The 20,998-nt window shown below is 42.2% G+C and overlaps 1 protein-coding gene across 5 annotated transcripts; it reads left to right on the forward strand.

Annotated features, from left to right (window-relative positions):
* Positions 1-917: 917 nt before the first annotated feature.
* On the forward strand, positions 918-20,044 carry SAMD13 (sterile alpha motif domain containing 13). 5 transcript variants are annotated; one of them, XR_007507066.1, is made up of 6 exons: positions 1,266-1,385; positions 2,831-2,915; positions 7,072-7,183; positions 12,480-12,901; positions 16,487-16,626; positions 20,010-20,044. XR_007507066.1 is itself a non-coding variant. In XM_049808843.1 (4 exons), exons 2-4 carry the CDS (start codon positions 2,863-2,865, stop codon positions 12,621-12,623), a joined length of 309 nt encoding a protein of 102 aa, XP_049664800.1. In that variant the 5' UTR covers positions 918-943; positions 2,831-2,862; the 3' UTR covers positions 12,624-13,687. The 5 variants fall into 5 exon arrangements, 3 of the variants coding, with proteins under 3 accessions (XP_049664800.1, XP_049664799.1, XP_049664801.1); XR_007507067.1 differs by lacking the exon at positions 20,010-20,044 and adding an exon at positions 17,587-17,623; XM_049808843.1 differs by lacking the exons at positions 1,266-1,385; positions 16,487-16,626; positions 20,010-20,044 and adding an exon at positions 918-943 and having other exon boundaries at positions 12,480-13,687.
* The last annotated feature ends 954 nt before the right edge of the window (positions 20,045-20,998 follow it).

Here is a 20,998-nt window from a genome sequence, read left to right on the forward strand (position 1 = left end):
GTTAAGGATGGTCAAAAGGTCACAGCATCTGAGTTGTGGTGGGGACGCAGCCCTGGTGCTGAGGGGAAGTCTGCAAAGCCCGTGTGTGGGGAAGGCAGGGCACGTTGGTTGGTTGCTTGGTATTGCTTGCTTAATTTCCCTGGTGCTAACAGCGTGTCATCCGTGTAATGCTTCTATGCTATTAGAAAACATCCTGAATCAAGGGAAATCTGGAAGAAGAAATTAAAAAGTAGTGTAATAAAGAAAAAAAAAGTTGCAATTGCTGGAGAAACTTGCCAACATTTGTGTTAATCTCTGCAGGCAAGATTTTATTGCCAGTGGGCCAGACTTAGTCATTTGCAGGCACTTTGAGTTGTACCTTACTGTACAGCGAATCCCTTGGGTATCTGTGGGTCTCCTTGTGAAATAAGGTATGGCGCTTACACAAGTAAGAGACGTAGCTGAGCCCAGGAACCGCTGTCTCCATCTCCTCTCTGGCGGTGGCACGGTGGCGGTGGCACAGTGGCCCTGCTGTCCTGTGCTCAGTTGCTCCTCTTTGCTGTCACCTTGAGCCTGTGATGCTCCAGTTCCAGAGAAAGCCAAGTGTCTGCTATTCACCTGCGAGTTGACAAACTCATTCTAGAAATGAATTGTATGTCACTTTATAAATTTTCCGAGATCTGGCTATTCCTCTTTCCCACCTCGTGTAAAATTTCCTCGGCTCATTACTGCATCCTTCAAAAAATATCTGCGGACCCCCCCGCCCCTTACGGCTACTACACAGACCCCATTTGGTAGGAGGAGTAGAAATGTTTACAAGGAGGTCCCGAGAAACTCGGGTCATGAATCTGGCACCGAGTGCTCCTCTCCAGCCGTGTGCCGCGGGCGGGTTCGCGGCCGCCCGTGCCCGCAGTCCTCCGGCACCGGCGCTGCCCCCGCCGCCCTGCCCGCGGCTCCCCCGCAGGTAAGCGCTGCCGGAGGGACGCCGCTCCCCGGAGGCGGCGGTCCCTGCTCCCCCCCCACCCCCCCCCCGGCCCCGCTCCCAGCCCGACAAACTTCCCGGGGCGCCCTCCCGAGCCTCCGCGGTGCGGGCGCTTGCGAGGAAGGGGGCGGCAGGCGGGGGGACCCCGCGGCGCCCCGGGCCCCCTGACCGCGCCGGCGGGGGGGTGGGGGGGGGGGGGGCGGTGCAGCGCTGCGCCTTTAAAACGTCCGCCATGACGCGGGCGGCGGTTGGTGCGGGCCGTGTGTGGCGGCCGCGTCACGCGGGCCGGGAGCCAGGCGGGGCTGCTGCCCGGTGTCAAACTGAGCCGCCTCAGAGCGCCCCGCTGCCGGCGGGGGGGGCGGGAGCCGGGGGCTCCGCCGCTCCGGAGCAGCCTGTAGCAATGCTTTGGTTTAGTTGCTCGTAGGTAGGTTTTTCTGTCTTACTTCCCCCCCACCCCCCCACCCCACCCCCCCCCAGCCAAAAAATGACAATGTGGTGCAGTGCTGCCTGGCGAACGGTTTCGGAGATGCTTGTAAAATGGTGAACGCGTGTCACACAGTCCCGGCGGAGCCGTCTCCTCGCACGCCGGGGGCGGGAAGGGGAGCCCCCCGGCGACCGGGTGGCTGCGCGGGGCCGTGGGCTCCGTGGAAGGTGCCCTGCCCCGAGCCCGGTGTGGCTGCCGGCTCCTGCGCGGCCGGGGCGAGGGGACCTTCCGCAGATAGGCTGGTGCGGTTGTCGTTTTGCAGTCACCTCAGGTGAACCACGAAGTGATTTGAGGGAATGCGTTGAGTTATTTGGTCAGCGGTACAGGAAGAAGCATCTTTTCGATTAGTTTGTTACTGTTTTCTTGGTGCTTTACATGCTGCTAGCTGTATAATAAAGGGTCTCTTTTTTTTTCTTTTTTCTTTTTTTTTTTAACATCAGTATTAATTGCTATACTCCATTTTTGCAAAGTTTTAGCTGAAGAGCGTGATTTCCCTGTTCTGTACTTCCCCAGAGCTCTGTGACATTTCACTGGCATCCATTAATGCTACAGCAATAACATCCTGAGTCCTTGGTCAGTTCTTTGGTGCTCTCTGAAATAGAAATGGCTTACTTGAGAACAGGGAAAAAAACGGTCGGGTCATTTCTGCGTGTTTCGTGGAGTGGTGGAAAAAGCTGTGTGGTGAAAGTATTCCAGCATGCTGCGAGGAGGGAAACAAACTGGATTTTTTTCCTGTGTCCTTCGTGTGCTCCTTTCCATTTCAGAGTTCAGTACACCATACCTATAGAAGAAGTTCTGCTGGTGCAGGAAGGATGGTCTTATAGATAAGATACTGATCTAGGCCTCAGGAGTTTGGTGATCAATGAGTAACTCTGCTTATCAGCTTTATGTGTGAGATGGTTATAAGTCACTTCGTGCTCATCCATTTCCCAGATTCCCAATTTGTAAAACAAGGCTACGAATTTCAAAACCTTTCTAGGGATAAGATCATATGTCCGTTTGGATCCTCTTTATAGCAGGACGACTGAAGGCATAATAAGCTCTCTTGATATCTAGCTATATATTGCAGGTCAATCTCTATGTGTATGAATATATAGTTTGATCAAAATTTTATTAGTTTCAGAAAGGATCAAATGTAACGTTACTTTCCTTGATTTTCAGACATTACGTGGTTTTTTTGTGTTGGAAGCACAGGTCAGCTTTTCCTGGTTCGTTAGCTATTACCAGCTTTTCCAGGCTTCTGAGGAAAGCAGCCTTTGACAGCACCTTTGCTCTCAGGTTGAAACATGGTTGTGTCCCTGTAGAATGCTTGTTTCTGTTACGTTATGCTGCTCTTTTCATACTACCAATGATTAAACACAGCTTTTTTCCCCCCTATTGATCAGTTGCTGAAGTAAAAGAAACCTCTATCCTCCCCATGCTAACTGTTGACATGGAAAACAAGGAAAATGGCTCTCTGGATGTCAAAAAGTAAGTGAATCCATAGTGTTCAGATTATGTAGACAGCACATGGATTTTGATTGTAGTTTTCCTTTGACTTAACGTGGTTGGCAATGGTGGGCACCTCCATCTTTGCTCATTTCAAACCTTCCCTGTTCTCGATTACTTTTACTGTATTTCAACTTCAAAATAGAAGAGTCTTAGGCACTGAATTGATTAAAAGTGTTGTGTGGGAGGACTGTACAGCAATGGAGAGATGTCGATGCTAGTAACTTGAAGTTAGGGGTATACCTTTCTCCATTGATTTCTCCTCAGCCAGAGACTAAAACAAGTGGTAGCACTGTAACCAATACTCTACCTCGGCTCACCTGTCTGCTAGTGGCTTTTGAAGAACCGGTGCCTGATGGAGAAAAGTGTCCTGTGTGGAAGTCTCTTCTCTGTCTCATTCAGAGAGACATATGCCCTTTTCTGCTGACTGCCCAGCCATCTAGAGCTGAGGAGTAGTAGCAGCAGCATATGTCTTTGGTGTCAGTTCTCTCCTGGAACAGTTATTTTAAGCTGTTTGCTGGAGAAGCCCTAAACTGCTGGGGTTTTACTTCAGACCTAGGGTGGGAATAAGACGGAGATGTGGTGTGCACTGCTATACAATTTTCTTTAGTGTGGTAGACTGCAGGCTAAGGGATAGGATCCATTTTGGAGGCATTTCCATATCCTCAAAGGTCAGCAATTCTTAGATTAGGACTAGCAATTCTGAATGAAGTTATGATCTGAGAAGTGGAGTTCTGTGTGAAAAAAATTTGGCCTTGCTGCTTTAGGGTTATAGAAGTCGTGCTGAGATAGATATATATATATACACATAGATATGGATATATTAAAAAAAAGAAAGAAAGAAAGGTACTAGGGAGAGTCCTTAGTCTGTCCTCTCAAACTGCAATGTTTCAGGAAAGCTGCACCTCATTCTTCTCTTTCAGATCTCTTTTCCATAAGCCTTCCAAGAAAACTTGACAATGCTTAGGCTCCCAGGTACTAGAGTAATAATAATAATAGTAATAATAATGGTCACTTCAGGATGCTGATAAAACAACTGATCATGACACAGCATCAAAAGATCTGATGGCAGCCATTAAAATCAGCATGCTCCCCCTTTACTTGAGGCACTGGTTACACCACACCAACATAAAATGCATTTTCCTTTTCAGTGACTGTGAATAGATTATATAGTGTATGTCCCTCAGAAGCCACCTTCAGTTGGCAGTCTTACTTCTACAAAGAGGACTCTGTGGTGGGAGGAGAAGGGAGGCAGTCAAAGCAAGGACAGTTTGTTTAATCGTTTTCTGCTGAGGCTTAGGTGATAAAGGCTCAACTACTTATTGTGAAGGTAGCTTTTTAAAACTGATGGGGATTGTAATTAAACTGATCAGGTGCTGTGGTTTCTAAATGAGTGTATACAGTATGTATGTGCGTATATCTACAAAGGAAGTATTTGGCACTTTCTTGAAGTGGTTATAAATAGCTTGGATAAAATCTGTTTGTTCACAGCTATATCCTTTCAGGGCTTGCTTCTTCTACCACATGATGGCAATAAAGGCACAGGGACAGTGGCGGAAAGCAGACAAGCCTATTCTTTATTCATTATCAATGCATCTAGTACCTCATTACAAAGCCTAAAATGCTAGTCTTCTTAAGATTTTACAGCATCCAGGATGTCTGGCATAAACCAGTGTGTGGTTAAGCCATGGCTGTTACATATTCCCTTTTCATGTCTAAAAAATAGAGCCATGTGCAACAGCAGGGCAAGGAGGAGACTGTTAAAGTCTAGAAGCCAATTGGGCATCTGTGTGGGTAGGTGGGTTAAAATCCAGCCAGCTTCCAACTGTCTGCCACATGCCTTTGAGTCTTCTGCAGCTGTAGCTGTGGAAACTGGCTCCACTTGAGGTCCAGCATGATGCTCTTCCTTGAGGCAGGAACATGCAATTATTTCCTGTGATTAGTTAATGACTAAGGTAGAGCCCCTGAAGTCATCACAGTTGAGCTTGGGATGAGGCTGGACCAAGTTGTAGTTCCCCAGCAGTAAAAAAAGAGCTACGTGAAGAACTAATACACCTGGGCTGAAATAAAAAATTGTGGGAAGGAGGGTTTGGGACCATATTTATCTTGAAATTAAAGTGTTTGGGGAAGTAAGCAAAATACAGTTAAGAGGTATTTTTAGAGACTGAATCTTTTATTTGCTTTTTAGGAAGAATTATATTCAATACTTTTTAGGATTTTTTTCTGGTTTTGGGGTTTTTTTTAAATATTGAGTTGTTGGGGGTTGGTTTATTTATTCTAATTCTAAGTAGAAGATGAGTCATTGAAAGAGATACTCGATGTCTTAGAGAAAATGCAAAGATTTAAATATAATTCTTCAAATGCTGCTTTTACAAATATGTATAGGTTTTGTGTGGTGCTTTTCACGTTTTACTTCTTAAGCCTCAGAGTGTGCACAGCACCACAAATCTTAATTGAAAGGCATTCTTTGATTAAAAAAAAAAAAAAAAAAGTGTAGCTCTGATAAGGCCAGATAGTCTCATTTTCAATTTTGCTGAGTGTTGCCTTTCTGTGTAATCACAATCAGTGAAGCGATTCATGAATTCAGTCATTACTTGATGAACAAAAGTAAGAAACTCTGGCCCTTTGCTCATTGCTCTGAGATATGTATATATTCCATGGGATAAGTGAAAGAAACTGCTTTTAGAAGTTTTTAGAAGTTTAGAAGGGCAGCATATAGTGTGGTATTGAGGTTGCAGGGTGAGTCCCTAGAGCCAGAATTTTCTTGCCATATTAACAGGTACGTTCCAAGAGTTAGGGGAGAAGCAGAAATCACTGTGTTTGTGAGTCCTCCTTCCCAGGGCTCACCTAGTTGTAGAAGTTGGGATGTTGTGGAAACAGTGATGGAAGGCATTATATGTGATTCTGTTCACTTGTCTTCATGGCTGGTTGGAAAAATGGTTGGCCCTTGATTCACTCAGTTATTTTGCTGAAAGGCATACAAGTCTAGGCAAGGCAGAGGCAGTGACGGTTGGAAAAGAAAAATTTGAAGGACAGAACAAAAATGCTTTCAGGAGAGTATAATCTGTGTTTCTTTTCCAGCTGGTGCTGTTGAAAAATCAAAGTCCTGCCTCTAAGCTTCAGAACCTGAAATGGACAGGATTCTGACATCTGCCCTGATCTGTACATTTTCAATATTTCTTCATTAGCATTATGGTTAAGCACACAGAACAGTGGAAAATGTCTGGGATGAACTTTGGGACTTCTAGTTGGAGAAACATGTTAAAGAAGTTCTTTCTTTTGATGTCTTGCTCTTCATCCTCCTAAATTGCTACAGGAAAGGCAATCAAGCTCGCTGTGTCTTTTTTACCAAGAAATTGCAGAATCACAACAGTTATCTGAGATAGGGTGATGGCAGGTTGAGAGTAAGAAATGCAGGATAAGGATAGTAATATGAATGTTTGGTTGGTTTTGCTACTGTGGAAAGCAATTGCCTGAGGTCAATCACAGAAGGAATTCATTCTGATTGTGTTTAACAGATGTTTTCTCAAATTCATAGATATTTTAAAAGTCCATAGATTTGTCCAAAGATGAGCCGAGAAACAATTTTGGGAAATTTTCTATATTGAGCAATTAGTGCAATCATTGGTGCCTCTCTTTTTTTTTTTTTTTTTTTTTTTTTTTTACAAGGTAAAGATGGTTTCCAGTAGTTTCTACCCATGTTACAAGGAAACGCAGTCTCATCTGGGAAAAGAATAATCCACATACTGCAATTCTTTATAAGTACTTGGTAGCTGAAAACAAGCTGCAGTCTTGAAAGACAAGGATTTGGTACCTCAGTCATGGTAGTCTTTGTTCTCCAACTGCAAAGGCAGCACACTTGCAGGAAAAGATCCTGACTGATTACCTTTGGCTGATAGGAAGATTCATATACTTTCTTCTTTTCTGAAGGGAGGTACCTCATTTGTCCCCAGCATCAGGTCTTTGAAATGGAGGAGAACAGGAGTGACTGTTCTGTATCAGGGCGGGGGGAGGTGTGTCAAAGGGTATTTTTCCTGGAGAAACAAGGAAGGAGGAGATGTACATGGGTTATGCACAGAGAAGCAGCAGACCTTCTGCACACGTTTAGTGATTACTTGTCTGGATTTGCACTTTGCAGTTCAGTAGAGAACGGGAGACCTCCGGATCCTGCTGACTGGGCTGTTACCGATGTTGTGAATTATTTCAGAACAGCTGGATTTGAAGAACAAGCCAATGCTTTTCAAGAACAGGTAAATCTGTTAGGAAACACCTTTTGACTGCCACCAGTTTCTCATGTTGCACATTTTTGCCATAGACCTGGTTATATGCTGTTAAATGGGAGTGAAAATCCCACATTAATGAGGGTATTTGAGTCTGTCATTGGGTGAAAATCCATGGGACTATGATCTTTGAGTAATAATATTGTTCTACAAGGTGTGGATAATGGCTTGGAGTTTGCTTAAAACAAAGGTGAGGAGTCTAAACAAATTTTTCAGCTCGGACTCAGTCTCCCTATATAACCCACCCAGTTTCACTGTCTTGTTATTTAAAATGTGAATGGTAGTTCCCTTCTTCCTTGGTGTACTGTGCAAATACACTCATGAGTATTTATAAAATCCAGGACTCCTAAGAAGCAAGTTGCTTTTGAAGACCTAGGGTGAAAAAGCAACTGCTGTGTTGCATTAAACTTGGCAGTGCAAGTGAACAGGGAAAGGACAAGTTGGCAATAAAGGGGAAAAAGATTTTTAGGCACAGGAGCAGCATGTTTGTAGGGCTCAGTCTGAGAAAGATGTTGGGTCTTCATTTCTGGGCCTTGTAACTGCTGATGCTAATGGATGGCTCCTTTTGGTAGATTTGATCAGCAAAGAGCTTAACAGTCATATGGCCCGTTGTAACTTACCTATCATTCCACTGGTAAGGTGTATTAGCGGGGCAGGATAGGGAAGTTGGCTTACTTGGCCTAGAGCCCACCTGTTCCCTAGAGAAGGAACTTGCATCTCCAGATTGTCAGTTCAGCACCTTCCTTGATAGGTCTATAGGTTTGTGTGCAACTACCAGGAAATTAGTTACCAACACTTGTATTTAGTTATCAAAATAGATGGCTTGACCTTCCAAGGCACTGAGGCAGTGCAAGTTACTGGCAGCTTTGCAGGGAAACTGTACATCTAATGTGAAATAATGTTACTGTTGGTCATGTTACACTTGCTGACCTTCAGACCTGGACAGTGAAATCCCATCTGATTGTAACTGATGAGTGTAACCAAGTATCTAAATTTACCTCTTTGTTCTTAGGGGTGAAAAGCCTGGTGTTGGGTAATTCTCTGGCAGGGTGCAGAGAAGGGCTCTTTCTGCAGCTGCTACTAAATTTTCAGAATTTGAAGATGAGTAAACAGGCAAAAAAATACCAGCATCTGTGTCTCCTCAACAACTCTGGAAATGTGGCTTAAAAAACCACACACAGACAAAAGTAATTGTGGCCTCTGGGAGTTTTTTTCCTTATACTGACAGATACCTCTGACTTTCATCAAATATCTTAACCTCTCTGCACCTCAGCCAGCTTGTCAATAATACTGCAGTAATTACTACTGATCTTGCAGCAGCAAGGTGAGGCTAACTCATGAGTTTTGGCAAAGCAATTTGCAACAGCCTGACGGAGAGCAGCATAGAAGTGGAGTGTAAAGGTTTTATTAGTATTCTGCAGTGAGGGCAAGTGGCTTCAGGAGGATAGCTGAAGTAAGCTGCTTTTTAGCAATGTGTTGCCAAGGCTCTGCTAGGATAGCCATGGGCAGAAACGTGGCTGAGATTCTCCTGCCAACTTCACTTTATGCCAAAGCCTTGGAGGGAAAGGCTGACAGCTGCCACCAGGATGTGTCCAGGAGATGTGGGATGGACACTCACAGCAGAAGTCATTGCCACTTCGTTCTCCCTCCATTCCCTTAGCAGCATGAGAAGCAGCAAGTGCCTGGTTCTCCATGCCAACTTTGCCAGTCCATTCCCTGTCTGCACCAGGAACAGCCCCAGGAACAACCGTGTTCTTAACCTCTTACCGGTGGTGGTGGTCTGGTTCCTCTACACTGTTTACTAGCCACTCATTTTAACTCTGTGTACTTATGGTATCTGTTATCAGGATCTCCCAGACCTTCCAGGTGTGGCAGTGCAGTCAGGTTCACTTTGAACCCTTAGCCATCCTCTGTCTATAGAGTCACCAGGCATGCAGCTGAAGCTCTGGCCATCTCTGTTTTTCTCTGCCACTTGTACTGCAGCTTCCCTGGGCCCCAGAAACCTAAATTCATTTGATCTGCTACTGCCCTGAATATGTACTGGAAGGGGAATGAGATTGTAAATGGTAGAGGAAAGTATTCTGTTTCACCTACAACACTGGGAAATTGTGTTCCACTGAACTGCTTCAGTAGGGGTAGCACAATGGTTCCCGTACAAAACATCCATAGCTGAGAATATAATCATGAGATCTATTATTACATTCAGCTTTTACACAACAGTAACTGAGTCCACACTTTCTTTTGATGAATCTGAATACACCTGGACTCACCCAAAGCAAGTGACTCAAAGAATTTTTAAGACCTGAATTTTTCTTACAACATTTTAAGGAAAACGGGAAGACATTTTAGGGACTGCGGAATGTTTTATTAAAACTGTATTGTAAGTGCTAGTATGAAGTGATGATTGTATGATGATTATACATTATTCCTTCCTGGAGTTCCACTGATGTCAGCAAGTCAAAAGAGTTCACTGATGAAAACAGATTCCACTGAAAGATGTTGCCCAATAATGAAAAAAATTAACATCAGCAAGCAAATCAGACAAGCTAAGAAGTTGGGGGCACAGGATAACTAAAGAGAGAGGCAGGCCAGATGCAGGATGAGGGTGTGAACACCCTCAAAGAACTTCTGCCTGCTTTCTCTAGGAGCCTCGGGACCAGGGGGGCCGTGGCTCACTCAAAGACTGAAGCTGTTTGCTGTGTCTCGAGACGTGATAGCGCCATGCCTGACCTTTTTTATTGCTCGTGTGGCTTCTTAACCATTAGTATTGCGATAGCCAGATAAGCCCAAGTAACCCAATGATAGTTTGGTGGCCTCACTGCAATGCCTTACCAGAAGGGAAAATGGGATTTGATGCTAGCTTGTGTCCACTGCTGCCTTCTAGCAGAGCCATGGCATGGAAGAGCATGCTGGCTGACATGCTTTCATGTTAGCTGTACTGTAAATCTTTGCAGTCCTCAGTGACTTGGCGAAGGAGTGCTGGGAGAACTTGAGGCTTAACTGGTCCTCTGGTAATTTGCTGAAGACAATATGCTATTGCTGCTGAGGTCATCCTGGCACAGTGGAAAATTACTATTACCTCTAGTTGTGCAGAGGGGTGCCTCTGCAGATGACATTAAAAAGGCATACATGGAAGTTGCATCCTGAAAAAAAATCCAGAAAATAGAGGAGACACAGAAAAGAAATTCAGAGAAGTCACCAAAGCATTCAAAATCTTACCTGGTGCCAAAAAATGGAATGACTACGACAAATCTACAGAAGCAGGTTTAAGTGGAAAACTAAAAACAAGTGGAAGAGGTAAAGCTTACAATACACACAAAGATATAAACCACTTGAATTCTGAATACATAATTGCTCACTTCTACCCAGATATGTTTAGAGAATCAATTTGATATTCAGTGGAAGCCTTAGTAGTTACCAACATTTCTAGAATCCACAGGAAACACTGTGGAAGGAGAAGGGAAAGGAATAGATGCTATCTTCCTATTCTTGGAGTTTCTCCTGTTCCAGGTACTCAATTCACTTCATTTGGATCCTCCCAAGCTGGAGGCTGTTCTTCCTTCATAGCATTGTTGAACAGCAGCAGAAAAGGCAACTTCAGATCAGTCATAGCAATGAGCAAAATAATAACTGGTGTCAAAATTCCCCCAGAAAGAATTGTGACAAATGGAAAAGAGAGGATAGAAACTGGTTTTAACCATTAACATTCTCAACAGTAATTGGAAAGAGGCACCTGCTATAATTGAATAAAAAGTTATTGGAAACTTTTTCTTTTAGAAATACTGTTACATTGCATTCCTGTTAGGGATTAGCAGTCATATCTCTTGGGGAGATTTTAAAGAAATTCTGCTTTCAGCTGATCCTGGACTATGTTGTATTTGTCCATATATTTTGTATTTATAAACTTTATCATATCAAAAGAGAGATCAGCCTGGAGAAATTCATGCTGAACTCTAATGTAAGTCTTCCTGTTTTCACATTGAGCTGTAATCAAGGATGGGATCTCTGACATTTCCAAGACAACATTTAATATTTCTAAGGAAGATGCTGCAGTGGGATAAATTATGTGTGATGTTTATAATATTTATAAAAATACAAAATTTTGGCAACATTATCATGGACAACAACAATATAAGCTAGCATTTACACTGGTTGTTGGCTATTGATAACAAACTCAACATTTAACACTGTTTTTTAAAATTTTTAATTAAAAGTAAAAAAAGAATGCAACAGCAGAGTGAAGTCCAGTGCAGGAGAATGCCATAAGACTATATACTACTTTGGGCTACGATGACCTTGGGAAGTCTGGCTGTGTTGCAAGACACCAGTCAATGCATTGTTGCGTAGCTATAGCTCCTGTTTCCTGAATAGTGCAGTGTGGCTGAACTGTAGGTATGTGTAAAGAAAAGGATGGTCCCATGTCTAAAATGGAGATGGGAGTTGAGAGATGTGGATTCTTTCTCTTCCATTTTGACCTTTGAAAAATCAGGTAGTTTTCAAACATACAACAAGGTTTTGAGGTGGGAAAGCCTACAGGATTTCTAATCTAAGTAGGTCAGAAAGCCAAATTTTGAGAGGAAAAAAAACCCCAAGCATATCTGTGATTTAAAAGTGGGAATTTTAAGCAGGAACAAGTACAGGTTGTTGAGACCTAAGCTGTTGAGACCTGTTGCTGGTTTTAGCCTCTTCCGTTGTAAGTGGAGGAAGAGAAGTTCCCTCAGAGTGTTGAGCTCCACAGTTAGGCCCTTCTAAAATTTCTGATTGCAGGGGGGGGTTGTTTTAGTTTACTTGCTGTGCCCCACCCCACCCTCGGACACGTGGGAAGGCTGGCCCTTTAAAGAAGGCACTGGAAGTTATTAGTAGATACTGACTAGTCCAAACTTGTATATCATTGTTAATGGTAATTTTTCAGAAGTGCACTTCATAAGCCTTCTTTTTAAGAGTATCCTTCCCTTAATGGCTGATAACTAGGCAATCTGCATATGTACCTATTAATCTGAAACATATTTACAAGGTGGAAATTTTGAAATCAGGCTTATTTGGGTTTTGTGCTTGACTAAATAGTATTTATGCCGTAGTCGGCGCAGGTGAGCACTTGAAAAGCAGACAGCAGAATTTAGCAGCTATAAACATAGTTTCAGGAAAATAAAGACTACTACTTATTTTCTCATTGATCCTCTGTAGTAGTCTTCCATTTGTTGCATGACTGTTCTCATCTGTTAGATTTGTACATTTGTCTTTATCAATTCTTTAATTCTTCTTATAGGAAATTGATGGCAAATCATTACTGTTGATGACAAGAAATGATGTACTGACTGGACTTTCATTAAAACTGGGGCCTGCGCTGAAAATCTATGAATATCACGTAAAACCTCTACAGACACAACATCTAAAGAACAACTCTTTATAGCGAATTGTCTAATTGGGGTCATGTTGTGCCTCAAATAATAAATAAGCAATTTGGTTTCATGTGATGGAACTTTGTAAAGAGAGAATATATCTATTAAGAATTTAAACCAAATTACAGTATATATCCTATTGGATAGAGTTGGCAATATACTATATACTGAGTCTGAACTGAGAGAGGTGGTGTGTATTTTTTACATAGTAGATAATGATTTTCTCTTTTAGGAAGTGTCAATGAGCATGTTGAGATAGCTACATCACTGTGTCCAGAACAAAAGGGAGGTATGTCATTCTCATTTTTGAGCCAGACATGTTCTTGGTTTCATGAATTAAAATACCAAAAAAACCCCCTATCTCAAATAAAGTTTACATTCATGTTTGGGAGAGAGAAACCAACTAAAGTAGGTTTTGGTTTACAGTAAAGACCTACTAAATTTATTGCTACTTATAATTTTAGGATGGGACTAACACTTGCCAACTCACCCTTTTTTGCAGAGGGTCCTATTTTGACCTTATTAAGGTTTACTCGTGGTATGCTGCAATGTTTAAAGCTGTACATACAACTAACATAACCCCTTCGATAGCAGAAGGCGTTGCTGACAGGTGAAACTGGGTTGTGTATTTTTTGCTGTCCTTTAAATTTTCAGCTTGTTTTCACCTGTTTTTAATAGTAGTTCTATGTAAAGTATAGTTGGTTTTTAAAAGTTTGTGTTGCTTTGCAAAAAAAAAAAAAAGAGCTTCATTTTATTCCTTTTTAATTTATGATAACTTTTTTCTAACATTATGCAGAAATTTGTAAAAAGAGTAAAATTCTGCACATTTTTAATATTGTCTGTCATTGGTGTTGTAATGGTTGATTTTTTTTTTTTTTAATGCTTTACTTAACGGTTTGAATAGTTGTTTTAAAAACTGAAAGAAGCTGTCTTGTCACCATACATCTCTGTTAAAAGAGAGTCTTGTTCAATCTGTTTGTACCAGTTCCCTATTTGATAGGTTGCTTGCTATATCCCAATAAAGCATTGCTTATGTTTGGATTCAGTTTACAGATCTTTTACTTTCTCTGTTTCTTTGTTGTGGTATATTTGAGGTCCTGTTTTTCTCCATTTTCCCATTAAAAAGGTACCAAAACCTACTTAATATTCTATGTTCTTGTGATTACTTTTAACACCACCTACCAAGATATTTAAAGATTTCATTATTTTTACTTTTTCTTATCTAGTGTTATATACTGCTAAAGGAGAAGCCCTGGTCACAGTTCACCAGCAACATCTGTATTTCTCTTATCCTTTTCTAGAGCTGTCAGTGGTGCAGAGGTGCTGTACTGGCCCTGGTACAGCAGGGTGATTTCCCCAGAATGTCTGGGAGATAGCCCACAGATGGTTCTAAGCACTTTCTGGGCTTACCATCTTCTCTGGCCCACAGAGGTTTGTGATGACCCCTGAAATTGGGATGTGAAGTTGTATCAGTGAGGCTGAGGAAAGGAACCAGGAAGTAAGAAATAAGCAGGAGAGTATGGTGAAAGTGGAAATGGTATGGGAGTTAATGGTGAGGGGGTGCAGCTGAGAAGGGAGAAGGTAAGAGGGTGGTGCTTTCTGCCAAGTGGGGACAGGATTCAGGGAGAGGAAGGAGAAGCTGCTTGCTGAGCACCGTTCTTTCTTTTAATATGTTTTAATGAGCAAATGAATTGCATTCAGCAACATCCAGATTGTATTCCCCTTTTGATCAGCACCGCTAACTGGTTCATACAAGTAGAGGCCTAACAGAAAGCTCACTGAAAGTGTGAAAGGGAATTTGGAGGATGTTGCTCAGAACTGTAACATTTTTTTTAATTTTTTTTTCTTGGTGTCCCTGATCTTTATTGTAGTTTCCTACTGTTCTCTGAGCTTTCTAATGCTGCTGTTCTCTTTGTGCAGGTGACCATTCTGGTTTTGTCTGTTACATTCTCCTTGCTGTTTCTGGGAGAATAAAAAAATCTTTTTAAAAGAGACTGGAGTGTTAGAAAGAGGAAGTCAAAGCCAGATTATTTTTAGTTACCATTCCTCTTGCAGAAAACACAGCTGCTGTTGCGATGAGGAAGCAACCGCTGGGCATTACTGGATACCACGTCAATACTGCAGTTCTAAGAGTTGCAGAGCTATGCAGGAATCCAGTTTATAACATGCCCTTAATGTGCCTGCAGCTAGGAGAGTCCCTCTTCCTTAAAAGCCCTCCCTGTGCTTTGGGTGTTCGTTAAGCTGCCAGGTGTCCAGCTGCTCAGCTGATACTGGGTGTGAGAGTGACAATGGTCTCAGTGCTGTAGGTCTCCTGCTTTCACACTGAACCAGCAATTTAGAGGGTGGCCTCCTTCTCCTAGAGGCAGCTTTGAGGAGCAAAGCAGCGGTCAGCACAAGAACAGAGAGATGTGCTGCACCCAAAGTCCTCCTATTCCCTGTCCCTCCTCTTCCCCTTTTCATAATATCACTAGTGCACATCTATCGGAAACTTTCATAGCACTTTTAAAAATTATTTGAAAGCATTACAGTATGCCTTTTTTGGTATGATGGTTGTGAAATATATATTGGTATTGTTCATCAGCTCTGATGTTCGCTCTCCTCTCAAGCTGTAGATGCACAATGCATAGCATGTTCTCTTTGCATCCAAATATAGTGCCAAGTACCACACATAAAGCACATATAAGGCAACTGTTAAAGTATGGAGGCTGTGGCTGTGCCTGTCCACCAAGGTCACTTTCTCAACCCAGAGAAAATTTTTCTGTCTGCTTGCTGGTATCTCCTATCCCTGCGTATTACCCCTTTAAAACCATTTGCTCTAATATAGTGCAGTTTATCAATTTGTAGAAAATTCTTTGCTCTTACAATTACAGGGCAAGACTCAGCAGCTGTAGTGAAGGAAGTAGCTACCCATGCATCATTCCTGGTTAGAAATGGCCCAGGCAAAATGTTACGTTAGGCCCTTGCTATCAGTGATTACTTGCTAAGTGAACTCTTCGCTCTTTTCACTGCTTTTTTTAACATTTTTTAAGTTGTAGTGAGTCCTTTACCTCTTCCTCTTTTTAAAAATCAGCACTTAATTGGTCTGGTATCTTCAACACTCCTCTTTCCACTGTCCACACTTAACTTTACAATCACAGATATTTGAAAAACAGAGGGTCTTACTTTCTGTGAGTCTGGGGTAAGCTACAAATTTATTTCTCAGTTGTTTAATGGCAATATTGTCTAAAATTTGATGACTGAGTCTGAGCAGGACCAGAAAAACATTATCTCCTTTGTCTCCATTCTGGTTCTTTACGTCCAAGTCAGAGCAGCAGTTCCTTCCCTTCCAGGAATGGGTTTTGGCTCAAAAGTCATGTGGGAAATTAATTGACTGTAAATGTGCATGTGAACAGCGTAGCTGTCACTGGCTCAGTAGGCAGCAGTGTGAATGGAGCGGTATCGAGAAGGGACCACTCTCCCACCTTCACCTCGGGGACAATTTACACAGGCAATGGATTTGCTTCTGCTTCATCTAACAGGACGAGAGGACTTGGTGCTTGGGGGTGTCAGCTAGGAGAACCCATCCATGTCCTGAAGGCCTCCATACAGCTTCACCTCTGCATTGCTCAGTTTTGACAGTTTCCCCAGGGGGAGGTGCAGAGGGCAGTGGCTGTCATTAGCCCACTGGCAGCCTGCAAGGGCAGTCTCCATTGGAATAATAGGCAGACTGATTTCGTAAGTAGCTTTCATTCCTGTTGGGAAAGGCTGTGTTCTTTTTAATATGATAATGTAACAAGGTCATTAAATTCTTTTTTGTGTAGCCCCTATAATTAGGGAATTGTTTGATTTAGTGACGTTCATTTGGATCCCAGATGTGTCTTCAACTTACTCCCAGGGTAACAGCTGGTAGATGCTGTAAATTTGGGGAATGCAACTGTAACCTCAAACACCTGGAGAGCCCAAGGGGAGCACCATGAAGACTGTAAGTGGCCCTTGTTCTCCATGTGAGAGTTCCATTGCTGCTGAAGGCTGCAGGTGAGTACTGGAGACCACTGTTGTATTTATATGCTGCACTCATGAGCATCTTTGTTAAAGGAACAGCTGGCAGTTACAACTGCTGTATCATCAGCTGATCTGCTGATAAGGCAACAACAAATATCTTGGCATTGGCAGGCTTGCACTCATCTCAAGATGTTCTCTTCCCCTTTTCAGATGATTGCTATAATCTAGCTGCCCCTCTATAAGCACTCTGCAGTACTTGCTATGTTGAGGATGCCCCTGACTGTAGCAGCTAAATTGTATCAAACAAAAGGGAGGGAAAGCTCATCATTTGCACCGATCTCTGATTCAAGAGTAACGTTGCTTTGTCTTGTACTGGTGGATTGCAGCAGGAGGAAAGGAGTAAGGAACTTGTAGCTTAGTTTGTTTCCCAGCTGGTGGCCAAACCATAGGGAGAAGTGTGGAAGCAGGTGTGTGCCTGGGTGTGGCAACCCTGTTTCACAAGGATTCTTCTCTTCTACTTCCTCCTCCCTTCTGTATAAATACCACATGCCAGTTTGCCTGGGCTTCTCCAGCTGGAAATAGGAGTAATCTAGAAGATTTGGAAACATTGCAGGAGTACAAGGCCATTAAAACTTGAGCTCTTGTCTTTTCCAGTCAGATGTAGATGTTAATGTGGGAATTCATGCCTAATGCCACTCTTGAGAGGTGGCAGAAGCCCCCCTCAGTACTCAAGCACTCTGTTTTCTGCTGTTATGTTTCACTCTGCACCAAAGGTTTCTCTACTCCCTTATTTTTCTAGTTTTCAGTCCCTCAATACTGTTTGGTTTGGGTTTTTGTTTTCAGCTCTGAAGTAGCCAGATAGGAGAGATACTTGTCCTCACTGATTTTTTTATTTTGTGTTCTCTCTGTTCTTTGATTTGTCTGATATATTTTACTGTCACTGTATTTCTCCCTTCTCTTCCCTGCCCCCAATCTTTCCTGCTTATCTCCTAGTCTCTCTTGCCTCTGTTACCTTATGTTCCCATTCCAGGCTGGCTCCCCTATGCACCTCCATCCCTCAGGGCCTGGGCTACAAATGCCTGCCCCACAGGCAAGTATTTACTTGCAGCAATACCTGACCTACTGTGGTCAGCTAACAGGACTGAATGATTCCCTTTGCTTCTGCCTGCCAGGCATGTGAAGTACTCCTCCAGCTCTTTCTGGCAGGCAGCAACAGGGTATGTGCCTCCTTCCTGGTTCTCTCCACCGCTTGTCTTTTTTGTGAGCCTGGCAGAGGTGAACTGCTGTCCTGGTGTGTAATTTGGGAGGGATCTTGAAGGGAACATGGCAGGCTTCAACTCAGTGCAGCTGAGAGTTTGCAAGTCCATAATAAAACTATGTAAGAACAAACTCCAGCTCATGTTGTTTCTTATTTGATTGCCATAGATCAGTCATACACCAGCTGATCTAGTAAGTGCCATTTTTACATATGTTTTTTTAATATATATATGTATACTTGTGGAACTGGGTGTGTGTGTATGCACTGAGGTACATGTGTGTCTTTTGTTTATCAGCTTGCTATGAATGGCAGGGTTCAATCTCAGAATCAGAAAACAGTTTATATCCTAGTTATAGCTGCAATGTGAGTTGACATTTTTGACCCTGTAACTGGAAACATTTAATAGGTCTCCTTTCTAGATAGAGCTGTGCACTTTCCAGGAGGAAGATGGTTGGCTGTTGTCTGTACACAAATAGTGGGATTCTAACTTCAAAAGTATTTGTATTGATACTTCTAGCCAGAAAGGGGTTTTTTGGTCACTTTAAGTGAGCTCAATTCAACTTAGAATCAGGTTTCTGTACTCCTGATAAAAGCAACATTAAAAAAAAAAAAAAAGACAACTTTAAAGAAAAAAAAAAGTAGCTGTTATAGTTAATAAAAACTGACAGGTTTAAATGTGTGTTGGAAAGCAGATAGCCTGAATATATATAGAATAATACAGCCAGTGAAGACAGGTCACTTGTACTGACCCCGACGATGACATTTCATCGCTGTTTTAGGTATTGGCTAGTGAGTTTAGCTACTGCGTTTTATCTGTGTGACGTTGGTTGTGCGTGGAGCATGATCAGCAGCTGAGGAGGATTGTGGTTGGACTGTCCTGGGCAGCTATCAGAATTGAACAGAAACAGGATGTGAAAGAATCAGACACTAAAATGATAGCAAGATGGTTGTGCACTCAAAATACCTGTTTCTTGGTAGGAGGCTCCAGGCCCTATAAACTACTGGGATATAGCCCAGGACCAGCGTTATCAGCAAGAAGATGTATTTTAAAGGGCAATTTTATGATCTGCTAGCTGCTGCTCATTTTCATCAAGTGTGATTTCATCAGCAAAGTATCACAGCTGCCTCTGAGTAAAACACAGTAAGCAACTCGAGTAGCTTCTCAGGACAGGAACTGGGGGAAAAAAAAAATCTGTCTCAATTAAAATAATGCAAGTCCATTGTGGAAACTGAATCTCATGAAGCCGATGGGAATTTGGTCAGTCTGGTTAAGTTCCATTTTCAAGAATGTTTTATGCCATTGTTATCTGAATCTAATTGCCATATGGAAAATTTGGGCTTCTTCTGATTGCCTAAGTAGTTTCTTTAGAAGCAATCTGCCCACATAAGTGACTCAGGTTTGCAGTGCTGGATGGAGCTATGCTGAGATGCCTTTGAATCCTTGCTGAATGTCTGCATGTCTGTGGAGATTTATAAAAACCACATTCCATGCGTGGACATGTGTGCTTGTTGCCACAGGAAAGTCTAAATAAATAACTGCTTGCTGCTTTGTGTCCTCATTCTGCCATGAATTTTAGTCCACTGCTAACTTACAAGCCTACAAATGAAGCACAAATAGTAATGAAGGATACCTTCCACCTAATGCAATAAATTTTTCAAGGTAGAAAGGAAGTGGGTTGTGAAGATCTGCCTCATTTAGAAAGAGGTAAATGCTGAGATGCTCAGTAAGATCCTTTTTCATCTGTTTTTCCCTCTATTGGTAATGAACTGTCATTTGAAACAAAACTGGTCACTGTTTGAGGTAAAATTGGGTGAACTAAAACATATTTCTTTTACTTACAATGTTTGCATTTATATAAGTAGTAAATGGTTTCACCTCTTATTTGGTAAATAGTCAAATACTAGTTTGTTTTTTGATGTTGCTCTTTATTTGCCCTTAAAAGATACATTAATAAATTACAAGCACCTAAAAATAGCAGAAATAGCAAGACATAAGCCCACAAGCAGAATACAACACACTCTACCAAGGTAAGAAATAATGTCCCCAGCAAAAGCTAGAAGTGGTTTAAGTGAAACTTTCAGAATTGGCTAGTGACCAAGGAACAGCATATCTGGGACAGCTTCACTCTGTGGTGTCATTTGTCCTGTTGTTTTTCAGGAGATATCTCAGGCTTGTGAACAGTGTCTTCCCTTCGCATCTGTTATGTCCTGCTCACCAAGGCAAGTTCCTATCTTGAAAAGCACCTCAAAATGTCACGTGGTGCAGGACATGTTCCTCATTTTCTGTGCCTATGAATTTAATGATTGTACCCTGAGGAATGCTGCAGGTCTGCCAAACTGAGAAGGCACAAAGGTAACTGAATTGAAGTTTTCAGAAGTAACTTTGGGCACTTCCCATTGGATTTGCACTCTGTCACATGGAGTCTGTGAAAATGATGCTCGGAGAAAATGAGAGCAGCGGTTAGAAGCTGTCAGAAGTTGAGCAGGATTTCTGTTGCAAATGTGGTAGCCACAGTTTGTGAGATGAGAATTGTTGGCTGCATAGTTTTATCTTTATATTCAGAGCTATCACCTGGGGTAACTAAAGGAAGATATGCATTGTCTGTCTCTCTAGCTTTCTCCCTACCCATCCCAAAAGTTAATAGGGTTACTTAGGTTGACTCCTGCCTGCTCAGAAGTCATGATGAGATTATTAGACTAAAGAAAACTTTTTAATTAAACTTACAGAGATAGCCCCAAACCTCAAACACCTCAGTGATTAATATAAAAGTAATTATATAGTAACTGTATAGTCTGAGTAGCAGCAGCCGCCATGCAGTCAGAATACATGCAGAAAAATTAGTCAACAGCTGTAACTATTCACACTGCAAAGGAGATATGAGAGACACTTTTTTTTTTCTTCTTTTTCTTTCATTTCCTTCACAAAGAAATCAGTGTCTGACTGATTCCCTGTTCAGTTACTGGGTCAGAACCTCAGATCTGTAGATCAGAGGGGCATCAAGGGGTCATGACAGGTAATGTCAATGAAACATCTGGTCTTGTGTCTGTATATTCATTTTACTGAAGGAACATTAATAAATAGAATATACAGAGTTGCTGATTTTACAAGTCAAAAACATGTTACAGACATTATCAAATTAATTGTTT

The sequence above is a fragment of the Accipiter gentilis genome, chromosome 8, assembly GCF_929443795.1.
Source record: "Accipiter gentilis chromosome 8, bAccGen1.1, whole genome shotgun sequence".
NCBI lineage: Eukaryota > Metazoa > Chordata > Aves > Accipitriformes > Accipitridae > Astur > Astur gentilis.